Source organism: Hemitrygon akajei, chromosome 31 (genome assembly GCF_048418815.1).
Source record: "Hemitrygon akajei chromosome 31, sHemAka1.3, whole genome shotgun sequence".
Classification (NCBI taxonomy): domain Eukaryota; kingdom Metazoa; phylum Chordata; class Chondrichthyes; order Myliobatiformes; family Dasyatidae; genus Hemitrygon; species Hemitrygon akajei.
This window is the reverse complement of record NC_133154.1, coordinates 7,740,838-7,757,778: the sequence shown is the minus strand read 5'-3', so window position 1 is coordinate 7,757,778 and position 16,941 is coordinate 7,740,838. Positions and strand designations below refer to the sequence as shown.

The window sequence follows — 16,941 nt, the reverse complement described above, 5'->3', positions numbered from 1 at the left end:
TCCCTGTCCTGGGAGTGTGTGATGGGACAGTGTAGAGGGAGCTTCACTCTGTATCTAACCCGTGCTGTCCCTGTCCTGGGAGTGTGTGATGGGACAGTGTAGAGGGAGCTTCACTCTGTATCTAACCCGTGCTGTTCCTGCCCTGGGAGTGTGTGATGGGACAGTGTAGAGGGAGCTTCACTCTGTATCTAACCCGTGCTGTCCCTGTCCTGGGAGTGTGTGATGGGACAGTGTAGAGGGAGCTTCACTCTGTATCTAACCCGTGCTGTCCCTGTCCTGGGAGTGTGTGATGGGACAGTATTGAAGGAGGTTCACTCTGTATCTAACCTGTGCTGACCCTGTCCTGGGAGTGTGTGATGGGACAGTGTAGAGGGAGCTTCACTCTGTATCTAACCCATACTGTCCCTGTCCTGGGAGTGTGTGATGGGACAGTGTAGAGGGAGCTTCACTCTGTATCTAACCCATACTGTCCCTGTCCTGGGAGTGTGTGATGGGGCAGTGTAGAGTGAGATTCACTCTGTATCTAACCCGTGCTGTCCCTGTCCTGGGAGTGTGTGATGGGACAGTGTAGAGGGAGCTTCACTCTGTATCTAACCTGTGCTGTCCCTGTCCTGGGAGTCTGTGATGGGACAGTATTGAAGTAGGTTCACTCTGTATCTAACCTGTGCTGACCCTCTCTGTTTAATTTGCACTATACTTCCCCTGCTTGTTTTTCCTCACCACAGACGCTGCCTGACCCGCTGAGTGTGTCCAGCATTTTTCAGATTTCCTCCACCTGCAGCTTTTTGAAATTATTTTCATTTTCTGTCTTTTATTCTGTGCTGTTTCTGACTTGGGGATGTTTGATGGTTCAGTGGAGGGAGGCGCGTTACCTCCACATCTAACCTGTCCCACTCGGGAGTGCCCTGGAGGTATCTGATGGCAGGATATGTCTTGGTGTGTCACATACAACAGGCTGAGATGTAAACTTTGACCCTAAGGTCACTAAATAAATAATCAATAATGAGAAAATTGGATGTTAAGATATTTGTATTTGTCAAAGAAGAGGATTCTGGTGATTTAAAATTAGGAAGGGTGGAATGCAGGTGAATTCAATTGTCGTGTCTCTATGAATCTTCCTCTCTGGGACAGGTGCACTGAAGTCCTACCTGCGTGAATTACCTCAGCCGCTCATGACATTTGACCTGTACGATGAATGGTTTCAAGCTGCCAGGTATGTGATGGCACGCTCGTCACTGCAATCAGCCGCGGGGTGTGTTGCTTTGGGGCAGCGGTACGGTGCGGGCAGGACGAGTTGCTGTGAGTTACAATGCATAATGCGGAAGAGGAACAGTGAGGTGGTGCTCACGGGTTCAATGTCCACTCAGAAATCTGATGGCAGAGGAAAAGGAACTGTTCCTGAATCATTGAGTGTGCGCCTTCAGGTTCCTGTACCTCCTCCCTGATGGTAGTAACGCTAAGGGGGCATGTCCTGGATGTTGAGGGTCCTTAATGATGGACGCAGCCTTCTTGAGGATGTCCTCGATGGTGTGTAGGCTTTTGCTGATGATGGAGGTGGCTGCATAATAACCACCTGAAACCTATAAAGATTCTGTGAATTGGTGTCTCCTGAAATGGTGATGAAACCAGCGAGAATTTTGTGGTTCTGCGCAGCGTGTGTACCTTTTAAAGCTACTTTCAATCCCTTTTCCTCCAGTGCCACAGCTGGAACCTCTTCGAAGGTAATGGAGCTGTTCTCCGACCTTGGCGATTTGCTTGCAAGCGTTTCATCACCGTGCGAGGAGACATGGTCAGCGTGCTGTTGGTTGTGGTGTGTCCTCCGAATGCTTGGCCTTTATATAATTTTCAATCAGCTGTTTGGTTGTCATTTCGGAAACTCAGTTGTGACTTGGGGAGGAAATCTCGCTGATTGGCTGCGTGGCAAACTTCGTGCACTGTGGTCTGGAATTCTGCCCACATTGGCTCATAAATAGGATCAAGGTCTACATGTCTGTTTACAGAATTGTTCGCAGAAAGCCACGCTTCCAGGAATTCTCTTGCGTGCCATGCTTGCTTGCGCCAAAACTTCCACCGACGCTCAGTCGAACTTGTGTCCCTCTTGATCTCCATGGGTAGAGACGAGGGAGAGTTGGCCATGCCGCTTTACGGCCAGTTGATGTCAATGGATCCCTGTGGATAGTTTGCTCCCAGTTTGGCCGACGTAATATTTGCTGCATTGGTCTCATCCAGTAGCCTGTTTCATTCTTCCAGTCTGCGAAGTACTCTCCTCAACATTGCTGTTAGCTTATGCACAACTGAAATTCTATGTTCTTGGAGCAGTCGGGCTGTCATTTTGCACAATGCACCCACAACGTACGAAGTTCACCACACAACCAATCAGCGATGAGAATTCCTCCTCGCGTGACAACTGAGTCTCCAAAATGACAGCCAGTCAGCTGGTTGGAAAGTATATAAAGGCCAAGCATTCGGAGGACACATTGCCCACATCTGTGGAATCTGTTGCCACAAGCAGCCAAGTCATTGGGTACATTTAAGGCAGAGATAGATAGGCTCTTGATTAGCCCAGGCATCAAAGGGTATGGGGAGAAGGCAGGGGAGCGGGGATGACTGGAAGAACTGGATCAGCCATGATGGAATGGCGGAGCAGACTTGACGGGCCAAATGGCCTACTTCTGCTCCTATATCTTATGGATGCACCACAAATAACAGCGCACTGACAATACTTCCTCGTATGGTGATGAAACATTTACAAGTAAATTGCCAAGATTGGAGAGCAACTCAACCCAGCCGGAGCTACACATTTTCTGAATTATTTCTGAGTAATGCAGTGGCCTGCAACCAAAGACAGCCACTGGGTGATATCTGGGCTTATATTCTGATCTCTGATTGGTTGTCTAAGGAGTAAACTGTTCTGTGTAGATGAATCACATTGGTAGATAAGTCTGCCCACCTAACCCACATTGACTCCACCTATGAGGCAGGAATATCACGCAGTCTGCCACATTTAGAATACTGTATTCATCTGTATACAGTATACAGTATTCTTTATACTGTATTCATCTCTAGTTGCTGGACTTTGGGAAAATGCAAAGGGCCAAGAAGATTGCTGGGAAGGTTCTGGAGATACTGTGCATTAGAACATTGTTTCTAAACATTGTTTACTTTGCGGCTGAGGAGGCCGAGTGGAGACTTAAGCATGTAAAATAACAAGGGGCTCAGTGCAAACGAGAAGAACCCATTTTCTGTAGAAGGGTTTGAAAAGCAGATGCATGGAACCGGAGTGACAGGCAGGAGGATTATGGGGGGAGGTGAGGGGAAATATTTCACCCAGAATGTGGTGGGTCTGAAACTCAGTGTCTGAAAGGGTGGTGAAGGCAGAGACCCCTCATCACGTTGGAGCAGTGCTTCGATAAGGTACAGCTTCAATTCAAACGGCGTAGAGCGCGGTCTGGGCACATTGCATTGCACACGGGAGCTGGGATGCTATTTTGAAGTTGTACATGACATTGTATGGCTGAATTTGGAGTACCTGCTCACCTAACTACAAATAAAATGATAAGGTGTGAAAGAGTGCAGGGAAAACTAAAAGGAAGTCACTGCAACTTGAGGACCTGAGTTATAGAAAAAAGTTGAATAAGTTAGGACTTTATACATTGCAATACAGGAGGAGGTCTTAGAGACCAGGGGTGCCCAAACTTTCTTATGTCTTGGACCCCTGCCCTTAACCAAACGCTCCATGGGCCCCAGGTCGGGAATATACAAAATTATGATGGGTATATTGATAGGGTGAATGTTTGCAGGCTTTTCCCCCTCACATTGGGTGAGACTAGAACTGGAGGTCACAGGGTTAGCGTGAAAGGTGACACATTTAAGGGGAACCTGAGGGGGGGGAGCTTTGCCTCTCAGAAGGTGGTGTGAATGTGGTAAAAGTTGCCAGCGGAGGCGTTGGACGCAGGTTCAATTGCAGCGTCTGGGAGATGTTTCAATGGTTGAGAAGGGCACGGAGGACTGTTATCTGGGTGCAGGAAGATGGTTCAGGGCAAAGCAGGGTGGCGCAGACTAGATGGGCTGAAGGGCCTGTTTCTGTGCTACAGTGCACAATGACTCTCTATTATCTACAAGAGTTGCCTCCTACAGGGTTACAGACCCAGTGCTGGAAGATGGAAGTAGGCCTGGGAGTGTAGACTTGATGGGCTGAATAGCCTCTGGCAACATAGTAAGTAAACCCTAATGATACAGTGAGAGCTTTCAATCAGATTTAGAGTGAAGAGGCTGGGCTGATTCACTGAAGCACAATGATTGCAAGGAGATTTGACTGGATTATATAAGGTTATACAAATATCTAATCAGCCAATCACGTGGCAGCAACTCAATGCATAGAAGCATGCAGACATGGTCAAGAGGTTCAGTTGTTGTTCAGACCGAACACCAGAGTGGGGAAGAGATGTGATCTAAGTGGCTCTGACCGTGGAGTGATTGTTGGTGTCTGATGGGGTGGTTTGAGTATCTCAGAAACTGCTGATCTCCTGGGAGTTTCTCGCCTAACCGTCTCTCCGTCTCGAGAGTTTACAGACAGTGGTGTGAGAAACAAAAAACATCCAGTGAGCTGCAGTTCTGTGGCTGAAACACCTCGTTAATGAGAGAGGTCAGAGGAGAATGGCCAGACTGGTTCAAGCTGACAGGAAGGTGACAGCAACTCAAATAACCACATGTTACAATCTCTGAATGCTCAACACATGGAACCTTGAAGTGGATGGGCTACAGTGGCAGAAAACCACAAATATACACTCAGTGGCCGCTTGATTGGAAAAGGAGGTACCTTATAAAGTGGGCATTAGGGGAAATGGTCCAATTAGTGGCCGGATCAAAGATCAGACAGAGTGGATTCAAAGGCATGGGCATAAAATAGCGAATGCCGGGAGAGACTGCTTTCAAAACTCATGTTGTCTACTTTACCCTGCGCAGTGAGAAAGATCTTCCTAAGCAGATAGAACGGCTGAAAGACGTGTGCGCCAAGATGCCTGAAGAATTCTACAAGAACTTGCGGTAAGGCCACCCGGGAGAATGGTGCTTGCTGCTGTACGATGATGCCCCACCCCATCCCACCCCGCCCCTGGCCAAGAACTGAGCTAGGGTGCAGTGGTCGCTTGCATTTATAAAGCGTAAATAATGAGCAGATATCAAGCTCAATACTGGGCAAATGAGCAGAGGCTCAGTGGGTTTAATGGATAGTCTTAACGTGGTGAGACAGAGAGGGCGATGTACATGTGCTGGATAGGCAGAAATTCCTGATGTAGACCAGGAGCAGAAAAAGGTCCTTCGGCCCAATGTCCATTCTGACTTATTTATACTTAGCCTACATTATCCTGTCCTCTTTCAAATCTTCCTTCATCATCTCTCCCCCTTCCACCTGGCTTCACCTATCACCTTCTAGTTCGTACTTCTCCACCCTCTCCACATTCTTATTCTGCTGTCTTCCCCTTTCCTTTCATGTCCTGATGAAGGGTCTCTGCCCAAAACATCAAATCTTGATCCCTCTCCATAGATGCTGCCTGACCTGCTGAGTTCCTCCAGGATTTTACGTGTGTTCATCTGGGCTTCCAGCATCTGCAGAATCTCTTTTGTATTTATCTTTTAAGTTCTCCCCACGTTCTCATCACCACCCACTGGATCCCACCACTCACCTACGTTCAGGGTGCTTTACAGCGGCCAACGGGACTTGGGGGTGTGATGTTTTTGTTGCTGCCTGCACGATTTGTGTTTGCGCAGGTAGGGGTTAGAGTTCTTGTTGTCTGCACGATTTGTTTTTCGTGGGCGGGGGGGTTATGTTTTTCTTTGTATGGCTTCTGTGGCTGTCTTTGTTTCGTGGCTCCCTGGAGAAGGTGAATCTCAGAGTTGTATACTGCATGCATACTTTGACAATAAATGAACCTTGAACTGGAACCTTCGACCGTCCTGCACGCCTTACAGGAGCGGATCAAGGCACCTGGAGAGGAGGCCAACCTGTGTTATCACAGAGAGAGTGTGCAAACTCCGCACAGACAGTGCCAAAGGTCAGGATTGAACTCTGTTCTCAGGTGCACTGAGGCAGGCTCTACCAGCTGTGGCTCCGTGCCTCCGCCCTTCTGTTAGACAGAGCCCCCCATAATGGGGAAGACAGAGCAGGGGTGACAAACCTTGGTGAGATCATGTGCCCATATTGGCGATGATCAACAGATTCTCTTGTATGTCATGGTGGTTTTCCAAAGAGATTATCATTGATTAGTGAATAAGTAATTTTAATCATGAACCTTTTAAGGAAAAATAATGAATCCTGGGTCTTATTTACATATATTCATTGTTTAATATGAATAAAACTATAACAGAGACCGATTAAAATAAAATCAAGCGTGTTTAAGGTTATTAATATTAATCTTGTAAAAGGACAATGGAAAAATTCCATAATTTTTAAATCACAAACACGAGATCTGCAGATGCTGGAAATCCAAAGCAACACACGAAGCAGGCCTGGCAACATCTGTGGAAAAGAGCAAACAGTCGATGTTTCTGGCCAAGAGCCTTGTTCAGGACTGAGAAAGGGTCTCACCCAGAAATATTTACTCTTTTACAGATCGGCTGCCTGGCTTCCTGAGTTCCTCCAGCATTTTGTGTGTATAATTTTTAAATAGCAATCCGGGTGCAGTTCGATGATACTAGGCAGAATAATAGTTCAGCATTGACTAGATGGGCTGAAGGGCCTGTTTTTGTGCTTGTAGTATTCCATGAGTCTGTGTCTGTATTGTTTTAGTCATCATGTGGGCGATCATGGTCTATGTGACCAGGATCGTTCTGGGCAAGTTTTTCTAAAGAAGTGGTTTGCCATTGCCACCTTCTGGGCAGTGTCTTCACGAGACGGGTGACCCTGGCCATTATCAATACTCTTCAGAGATTGTCTGCCTGGTGTCAGTGGTCACATAACCAGGACTTGTGATGTGCACCGGCTGCTCACGTGACTGTCCACCACCTGCTCCCATGGCTTCACATGACCCTGATTGAGGGCGCTAAGCAGGTGCTACACCTTGCCCAAGGGTGACCTGCAGGCGAGTGGAGGGAAGGAGTGCCTTACACCTCCTTTGGTAGGGACGTATCTCCACCCTGCGGCCCAGTTTACATGTAAAATTGCTGTTGTACCTCAAATATACCATAAGAAATATGAACTTGGAATTGTAAGCATTAGTGCAAATTCATAAAAGATCACGAGAAGGAAGATAAACACACTTTACTCTCGTCAACACAAGGTGCTGGAAATCTTGAGGAACACACACAAAATGTTGGAGAGATTCAGCTGGTCGGGTAGCATCCATGGTGGGGAATAAAGAGTCAACGTTTCAGGCTGAGACCCTTCATCAGGGCAGCTAGCACAATGCTTTACAGTACAGGTGACCCAGGTTCAATTCCCGCCACTGCCTGTAAGGAGTTTGTATGTTCTCCCCACGACCACGTGGGTTTCCTCCGGGTGCTCTGGTTTTGCTCCCACAGTTCAAAGACCTCCCAGTTGATAGGTTAATTGGTCGTTGTCCTGTGGTTAGGCTAGGATTAAATTGGGAGATTGCTGGGTGGCATTGCTCGAAGGGCAGGAAAGGCACTGGATCTCAATAAATAATCAAGACTGGAAAGGAAGGAAGGGAGAAGCCAGAATAAGAAGGCAGAGGGGGGGGGGGGGGGGGGGAAGAGTACAAGCTGGCAGGTGATAGGTGAGGCCAGGTGAGGGGGAAGGTGGATGAAGTAGGAACTGGGTGGGGTGTGATAGGTAGAAGAGGTAAAGGGCTGAAGGGAAGGAATCTGCTAGGAGAGGAGAGTGGACCATGGGAGAAAGGGGAGGAGGAGGGACACCAGAGGGAGGTGAGGAGAAAAGAAAGGTAAGAGGGGAGCCAGAATGAGAATGGGAAAAGAGAGAAAGGGAAGTTAGCAGAGGTTACCGGAAGTTAGAGAAATCAATGTTCATGCCATCAGGTTGGAGGCTACTCAAACAGAATATGAGGTGTTGCTTCATTGTGAGTTTAGCATCACTGTGGCAGTAGACCTTTATTCTCATTGTGCCACATGCTAACAAAAAGTTTGCATGTGCCATTTTGGGCAAGTGTGCCATAGGTTTGCCATCTCTGTGAGGGTATGGTTTGGGAATCGCTCTTACCCCCACTAACAGAATCCGCTACAAATGGGACACAAGGAGAAGGTCCCAATTCTGTAATCCACCCACTAACCAAACTCACCCACAATACCACACCCACTTTTGTACAAAGTCGCCTTAATTGTATTGCGATGCCTCACACAGTTAAATAGCTCACCGCCAAAGGTGATCCCAGTTGGCTGACTATCTACCTCAAGAGAAAATAGATCTTTATTTTGTTTTGAAAACCAGGTATCTCATTAAATTTTTGGCGAAGTTAGCGGAATACCGGGAAGTGAACAAAATGACGCCCAGCAACATCGCCATTGTGCTAGGGCCAAATCTTCTCTGGCCCAGGAATGAAGGGTAGGTTAAAGGTCAGGTAAGAGGTCACTTTCAAGGACTCTTTACAACTTGTGTTCTCAGTATTGTGGTTTTGCACTATTCATCTTCTTCCTCATTGGTTGTCTGTCGGTATCTGAATCTTTTTTGTAAAATTCTATTGTATTTCTTTTTTCCTCTAAATGCCTGCAAGGAAAAGGAATATTTTATGAGGTAATATATGGTAATATATGCATATACTTTGAACTTACTGCAAAGTGTAGCTTGCATCTATTATAATACATCACAGACACATCGTTCCCTACTGTCAGGTACTGCCTCAAGAAGGCAACGTCTATCATCAGAGATACCCATCACCTAAGCTGCTCCATCTTCTCACAGCTAACACTGGGCAGGAGGTACAGAGGCACAAAGTCCCACACACCACCAGGTTCAAGAACAGCTATCGGCCTTCATCTGTTCTGTTCTTGAACCTACCTGCGCAACCCTGATCAGTACTTCAGCATAGCAAAACTATGATCACTTTGCACTACCATGCACTTGGCTTCTTTTTTGAGGGAAATGGGTTGCTTCTCATCAAAATTTCGTATCTGCTTCTTCCTTAAGCCCACCACACCTCTGGTGGTATAGGCCGCCGAGAATCCTCTGTCCTAGGCCAAAGGTTGATCAGCCCTGTGGCTTCTTTCACCGCACAACCTCCTACGTCTTTTAGGTGAAGTTCCTTCCTCTTCCAGGAATGAGGTCTTTGGAGCTCCTGTTGGTGTTTCTGTAGCACAAACACAAGATCTGCAGGTGCTAGAAATCTGAGCAACACACGCAGAGTGCTGGAGGAACTCGGCAGGCAGCATCTATGGAAACAACTACAACCAGTCCTGCTGAAGGGTTTTTCAGCCAGAAATATCAACTGTACTTTTTTCCATAGATGCTCCCTGGCCTGCCGAGTTCCTCCGGCATTTTGTCTGTGTTGCTTGGTGTTTCTGTAGCTCTGGGTTTTTGCATGATGGGGTTGCTAGCCCCATGCCCAACCCTCCTCCTTTCACAGCCGGGCTTGGGACTGTCCATGGAAGAGTTAAACATTTTGTACAGTTTATCTTTAATTTATATTTTTCTTGTAAATGTTGCATATCTGACGCTATTTGCCTGTGATACTTCTATAAGTAAGTTTCTCATTATGTCTGTGCACACACATATATGACAATAAACTCCACTTTGACTTCAGTCACAGCAAGCTCTCTATGACAGAGAGGTGCCTGTTGTCTCCTGTTTCCTTAGATCAGTAAGTTGTTCTGTATCACTTTGTCCTGAGAGTAGAAAGATCCCATGGCAACTGATGTAACACAATAATATGGCATCTGGTTGATCAGAAATCCTGACAGTCCAGTATCTGACTCATTCATTGGTCCAGAATGACCCTGGGGGCGGAATAGCTGCAGCCAGGGTACAGATTGTGGGTTGGGGTCCAGATACCAAGGCTCAGGTACCTGGGTCAATTTTCCAGATAGCTTGTGTCTTTCCTGCTCCCTTTATGTTCACTATACTACTGTATTGTGTAGCACTTCATTATTTTTTAAAAATTATTTTGCTTTTTAAGATACAGCGTGGTCCTTCGAGCCACGCCACACAGCAATCCCCTAACTTAACCCTAGCCTAACCATAACAATGACCAATTAACCTACCAACCGGATGCTCTCCACAGCCCCTCTGTAGAGGATCCGGTTGCAGGGGGAGGTACAGAGGCCGGAGTTTCGAAGTTGGTCGATTAGTACTGAGGACCTGACGCTTGTGTTTTCTCATTTCCCAGGAAGGTGTCAATGATGGACATGGCATCAGCATCTTCAGTCCAGGTAGTGTCTGTCATCGAGCCCATCATACAGAACGCAGACAGCATCTTCCCTGAAGGTACAGTCCTGTTTCCATTTATTTGTTTGAGGTACAGCGCAGAATAGGCCATTCCAGCCCTTCAGGCCACACCATCCAGTAAACCTCACGTTACGCCCAGGGCTATCGGCTTGTGTGTGTGTCCAGGGGAGAATCCGTCCACCCGCCAAACCGTGTCTCCCGTTTGCACGGACGCTGTGCAAACTCGCACACACAATATCAGACCGCACACCATGTACGTTTACAGAGTACGCTTTATAAATCTTACTGGAACTAGGTAATTAATAGCGACACAATATAAAAAGAAAAGGGGAAAAAAGGAGCCAGAACTTATCAGAGTTCAATCAATCCATGCACAACCGTTGGAGCTCAATTAGCGAAGCCGTCGGTTCACCATCTCCGAGCTCCTCGACCCGCTGCCTGGGAACAACCTTCGTGGTCGACCAGAGCGCGTCCAGCACATCCTGAAAATCCCGCGCACTCACTCCAGGTTCCCACACATACAGATAGAACAACTTCACTTCCACGGGTTTGTTATCAATAATTATAACCCAAACATTCCAACTAAACAGAGCATTACCTCATCAGTTACCCACAAAGAAGCCACTTCATTATAACGCTACAGAGAAGCCATTTTGTATAAGCAGTTAACAGTTGTGTACAGTTTGTGTACAATTGTACAATTGTGTACAGTTCTGGTCACCGAATTATAGGAAAGGTAGCAACAAAATAGAGCGAGTACAGAGAAGATTTTACTAGAATGTTACCTGGATTTCAGCACCTAAGTTACAGAGAAAGGTTCAACAATTTAGGTCTTTATTCTTTGGAGTGTAGAAGGTTGAGGGGGGACTTGATAGAGGTATTTAAAATTATGAGGGGGATAGATTGGGTTGACGTGGATAGGCTTTTTCCATTGAGAGTAGGGGAGATTCAAACAAGAGGACATGATTTGAGAGTTGGGGGCAAAAGTTTAAGGGTAACATGACGGGGAATTTCTTTACTCAGAGAGTGGTAGCTGTGTGGAACGAGCTTCCAGTAGAAGTGGTAGAGGCAGGTTCGGTATTGTCATTTAAAATTGGATGGGTATATGGACAGGAAAAGAATGGAGGGTTATGGGCTGAGTGCAGGTCAGTGGGATTAGGTGAGAGTAAGCGTTCGGCATGGACTAGAAGGGCCGAGATGGTCTGTTTCCGTGCTGTAATTATTATATGGTTATATGGTTAACATTACAGTTAACAATCTGAGAACCCTACACTCACAATTAATCCCAGCCTAATCACGGGACAATTTACAATGACCAATTAACCTACTAACCAGTACACCTTTGGACTAAGGGAGGAAACCAGAGCACCCGGAGGAAACCCACGTGCAACAGGCAGCAGCAGGAATTGAACCGAGGTCACTGGTACTGTAAAGTGTTAGGCAAACCACTACGCTGCCCCCCCCCCCCCCAATAATATAATTTTAATAGACAGCCTTTGGCCTCCTCTACTGTGGCAATGAGGAGCAACGCCTTGTGTTCCGTCTGGGTAGCCTCCAACCCAACGGCATGAGCATCGGTTTCTCAGACATTTGGTAAATGCCCCGCTCCCCCCACCATTCCCATCCCCGTTTCCCTCTCTCACCTCATCTCCGTACCTGCCCATCACCTCCCTCTGGTGCTCCTCCCCCTTCCCTTTCTTCAACAAGGCACCCCAGCTATACATATGTGTCTAAGACTTTTGCACTGTACCGTATAGAATTATTGTCTTGGGCACTAGCAGAGAAACCATGGGGGGGGGGGGAGGTTTAAAACAAATTCAAGTGTGGTATGAAAATTGAAAGCGGTGGGTAGGTTGATATTTGACTGACGTTCAAAATTAATCAATTTTGGTGGAAAAGGGAGTGATTTTTGAATGGGGGAAAACGTTGAGGTGGGAAGGTGTTGGGTTGTCGATGGGGCAGTGGGAGATTTAGGGAGGAAATGTTCAGCGTCCCACCCTTCAGAGCTGGCAATTGATTGGCCCATGCCATCATTGGATTTGGTTTATTATTCTCACGTGTGCTTAGCTACAGTGAAAAGTTCATACAGATCAGATCATTACACAGTACAGTGGGGTAGAACGAGGTGAAACAATAACAATGCAGAATAAAGTGTAACAGCTACACAGAAAGTGCAGAACAGGGAAACAAAGTGCAAAGTCATAGCAAGGTAGTCAAGCGACCATTTTACTGTACAAGGGAACCATTTAATAGTCTGATAACAGTGGGGTAGGAGCTGTCCTGGAGCCTGGTGGTACATGCTTTCAGACGTTTGTACCCTCTGCCCGATGGGAGATGAGAGAATATCTGGGGAGGGTGGAGTTTTTGATTCTGCTGGCTGCCTCACTGAGGTAGCAGGAGGTGAAGAGAGAGCCCGTGGAGAGGAGGCCGTCACTCCACCGACAGGCTCTTCGAATATCATTTTGGGAGGGACAAGTGGAATTTCATGTTGCTCTTGTAATCTGAGGAAAGGCAAGTTAAAGACATCAACTAACCCAATCAGAGCTTGGTATCATCCTCTTCCTCAGGTTCACCCAGGGACCAGTTGGAGAAATGTCTACAATTAGGGCACGGGACGGTGGGTAGACACTGGCCCCTGCTGTCAGCGAGGATCGGTATAGTCCATCCATACACAGTCCTGTCACCTAACGTGACACTGGCCTGTGCTGTCCCTGTCCTGGGAGAGTATATTGGGACAGTCTAGTCTAGAGTGAGATCTTCTCTGTATCTAAACTGTGTTGTCCTTGCCTGGTGATATTTAATAGAATAATGCAGCTGTCTGCAGTGCTGATCGGTTGTGTACCTGTGGCCTGCAGTCGCTACAACACCACTCTGTCTCTACGGCTGGGGACTCGCTTTCGGGGACTCTACAGTTCATGTGCTGTGTAGCTTGTTTACTCTTTTTTTATTGCTCACACAATTTGTTCTTTTTTTTTCTTTGCACATCGGGTGTTTGATGGAGTTTGTAGTGGGGGGGGTTTAGTGGGTTCTGTTGTGTTGCCTCCTTTTGTGAATGCCTGCAAGGAGATGAATCTCACGGTTCTATGAAGAATAGAAGGACGTCCCTGAGGAATTTCTTGAGCCAGAGGCTGGTGAATCTGAGGAATTCGTTGCCACAGCCGGCTGTGGAGGCCACGTCATTGGGTGTATTTAGAGCAGAGGATGATAGGTTCTTGTTTAAGGTTGATTTATACTTCTGTGTAGGCTCTACGCCATAGCCTACACCATTGTGAGCATTTGTACTTGTGCGTTGGTGTGTCTGCGTCACTCTGCAATTCGCCGCCAAAACGCTGGTTGGCGGCGGGGTTTCTGTGCCACTGTGTTGAGTTTCTTCGTGTATTTCAAACAATGGCGACTGAAACTGAGCGCATCATGTCGGAGTTGGAGCTAATAAATGTTGAACAAGGGTTACACTTATTGAAATTACTGCAACGCAGAAAAGTGAGAAGCCGTCGGAGGAGATGGTGTGTACAACCATTGAACGGATTGAGGCAGAAGGAGGGTGAATTTTCTGTGCTTGTCTGGCCACTGACATGGACGAGGAAATGCATGTCAAATATTTTTGGATGGTGGCAGGTAGATTTGACAATTTGGTTCATCGTTCAGAAGCAACCGGAAATGCGTAGGAGGAAATGCGATGCCACCAAACGGACCAATCACAGTTGTTGCTGTCTGCGTCGCCGCGCCGCGTAGTTACATTTTTGAGGAGGTGCGCGTCAGGCTACGGCGTAGGGTACGCGCCTGCACTGTACCTACGGCGTAGATTCGACACAGAAGTATAAATTGGCCTTTAGTAAGGGTGTCAGAGGTTACAGGGAGAAGGCAGGAGAATGGGGTTGAGAGAGATGGTAAATCAGCCATGACTGAATGCCAGTGCCAACTCAATAAGCTGAATAGCCTAACTCTGATTCTGTCTTATGGTATACATACTTTGTACTTCGAACCTTGTGAACTTTGAGGGAGCTTTACTCTGTGCCTAACCCAGGTTGTCCGATCCCTGGCTGTGTTTATGGGATAGAGTAGAGGCAGATTTACTCTGTATAAAATCTGCAAGGTCCCTGCTTTGGTATCGGTAACCAGCATGCCCCAGTTTCGGGTATGTTTGACAGGACAGGACAGGTTAGAGAAAGCTCTACTCTGTATCTAACCCATGCTGTGACTTTAAAAGGCACGAACGACCCTTTGCACAGACAGCACAGTGGAAAGGTGAGAGATCCTGAGAATCTTGGCTAGTAGTCTACACTCAAACTTTGTTCTGACCAGTCAGAGTGGATTGAGAGGCAATTCTGTCCCACAGCGCCATCATCTGTCAGCTCACCACAACAGCAGTGTTAATAGGAGATTCTCAGTCTCAAAGTTCAAGTAAATTTATTATAAAAGTAAATGTATGTCGCTATATACAGCCCTCAGATTAATTTTCTTGCAGGCATTCACAGTAAACACAATAGAATCAATGAAAGTAGTGAATGAAAGGGTTATCATATGAGGAACGTTTGATCCAGGTAATTAGGCCACCAGTTAATCAGAGCAGCCGTTTATTCGGGACACGCCTTAAAGGAGAAAAACTAATCAAGAAAATAGTGATTTCCTCTAAACGTTGTTTATTTAGACAATATTCCACTTAACTGGGGCAGGAGACTGCTGCCAAACAGTTTCTAACCAGCATCAGTCACGTGCACGTGTGTGGCCGTCGGACCCTGCACTGTGCTCAGACTGAACAGTTTTTAAATAGCACCAGTTGTGTGTGCTTGTGTTCAAAAAGCAGTGATTTTTGTCACTGATAGTTGGTGGGAAATAAGCAGTAAGGCAATTCAGAACTGTTTTGCTCACTGCGGTTTCGAGCATTCAGAGAACGGCCGGAAGTGAAAAAGGAATGATTTCATCACTTCAACAAGTTAGGAACTATGAAGAACTCCCCCCCCCCCCCATCCTTCCCCTCTTGCCCCCTCCCTCCCAACCTTTCCTCCTCCTTCTCCTTCCCTTTCCCGGTAAAAGTCCCTTCCATGCCAACGAGCCCGCGCTATCCAGCTATACCCATGTGACCATTTAACCTACTGATCAATCGGTGTTCACAGAGTGCTTTTGTTTTGGCAGATTTGGATTTCAGTGTGTCGGGAATGTTCGGCCCAAGTTCCCTGTACTCGAGTTACACAGCTCCAAAGAAAGAGACTGTCCCGATGGAGCCGACACAGACTGCAGCCCCATCGGTCAAGGAGTTCGCGGTGCAGAAGGAAGAGTAGGTTCAGTGTTTATCAATCAATTTAACTCGTGTGTTCCTAAACACAGGAGATTCTGCAGATGCTGGAAATCCAGAGCAACACACACAAAATGATGTTGTGTGTTCCTATACGCTCAGTGGCCACTTTATTAAGTACACCTGTTCGTTAATGCAAATATCTAATTAACCAATCGTGTGGCAGCAACTCAATGCATAAAAGCATGCAGACATGGTCAAGAGGTTCAGTTGTTGTTCAGGCCAAACATCAGAATGGGGAAGAAATGTGATCTAAGGTGACTCTGATCATGGAATGATAGTTGGTGCCAGATGGGGTGGATTGAGTATCTCAGAAACTGCTGATCTTCTGGGATTTTCACACACAAATCTCTAGAGTTTACAGAGAATGGTGCAAGAAACAAAAAAAGATCCAGTGCTCGAAAACACCTTGTTAATGAGGGAGGTCAGAGGGGAGTGGCCAGACTGGTTCAAGCCGACAGGGAGGTGACAGGAACTCAAATAACCACACATTACAACAGTGATGTGCAGAAGGTCATCTCTGAAATAACAACATGTTGGACCTTAAAGTGAATGGGTTACAGCAGCAGAAAACTACAAACATACACTCAGTGGCCACTTTATTAATTATGGGAGGTACCTAATAAAGTGGCCGCCTGGAGTATTAATTGTTTCCCTTTCTTCAGTGGCCTGGGTCCCAAACTTGCAAATTCAATGAATCAAACCAGTCCACTTCTTCAAAAGACGATACATCAAGAAGGCTGCAGCAATTACGAAGGGCCCTCACCATCTGGGGCACACCCTCTTCTCATTACTACCGTCAAGGAGGAGGTACAGGAGCCTGAAGATCCACACTCAATGTTTAAGGAACAGCTTCTTCCCCTCCATGATCAGATTTCTGAGCAGACCTTGAACCCATGATATACCTCATTAATTTGCTCTCTCTTTGCCTTATTTATTTAAAGATTGGCTTTGCCAATCACATTTACAGTACGTCGAGACTTGCAGTGAAATGCATCATTTGTATCAAATCAAATCAGCGAGGATTGTTCTGGGAAGAGTGGCCACTCTTCCAGGGTTAGCAGAGCATGCCCACAGCTCACTGACCCTAAACATTTATCTTTGGAACTCCACCATGGACTGTCCCAAGGCCAGCTGTGAAAGGAGGATGGTTGGGCATTACCGCTAGCAACTCCATCCCATTCAAAACCCAGAGCTACAGCAATACATTCATGGTCTTAACTGCTGCTATAGCCCCTCCACTTAACGGTTCAACATGTTGAGCATTCAGAGATGTTGTTCTGCACACCATTGTTGT

At 46.7% G+C, this 16,941-nt stretch overlaps 1 protein-coding gene across 1 annotated transcript in view; it reads left to right on the top strand.

The window, feature by feature from the left end:
- Window positions 1-16,941, top strand: part of LOC140719464 (SH3 domain-binding protein 1-like) — an 83,804-nt gene that overhangs the window by 53,883 nt on the left and 12,980 nt on the right. The window contains exons 12-16 of the mRNA XM_073034162.1: window positions 1,132-1,213; window positions 4,966-5,046; window positions 8,402-8,515; window positions 10,293-10,390; window positions 15,485-15,626. Coding sequence (XP_072890263.1) covers window positions 1,132-1,213; window positions 4,966-5,046; window positions 8,402-8,515; window positions 10,293-10,390; window positions 15,485-15,626 — 517 coding nt within the window. The remainder of the gene's footprint in view (window positions 1-1,131; window positions 1,214-4,965; window positions 5,047-8,401; window positions 8,516-10,292; window positions 10,391-15,484; window positions 15,627-16,941) is intronic.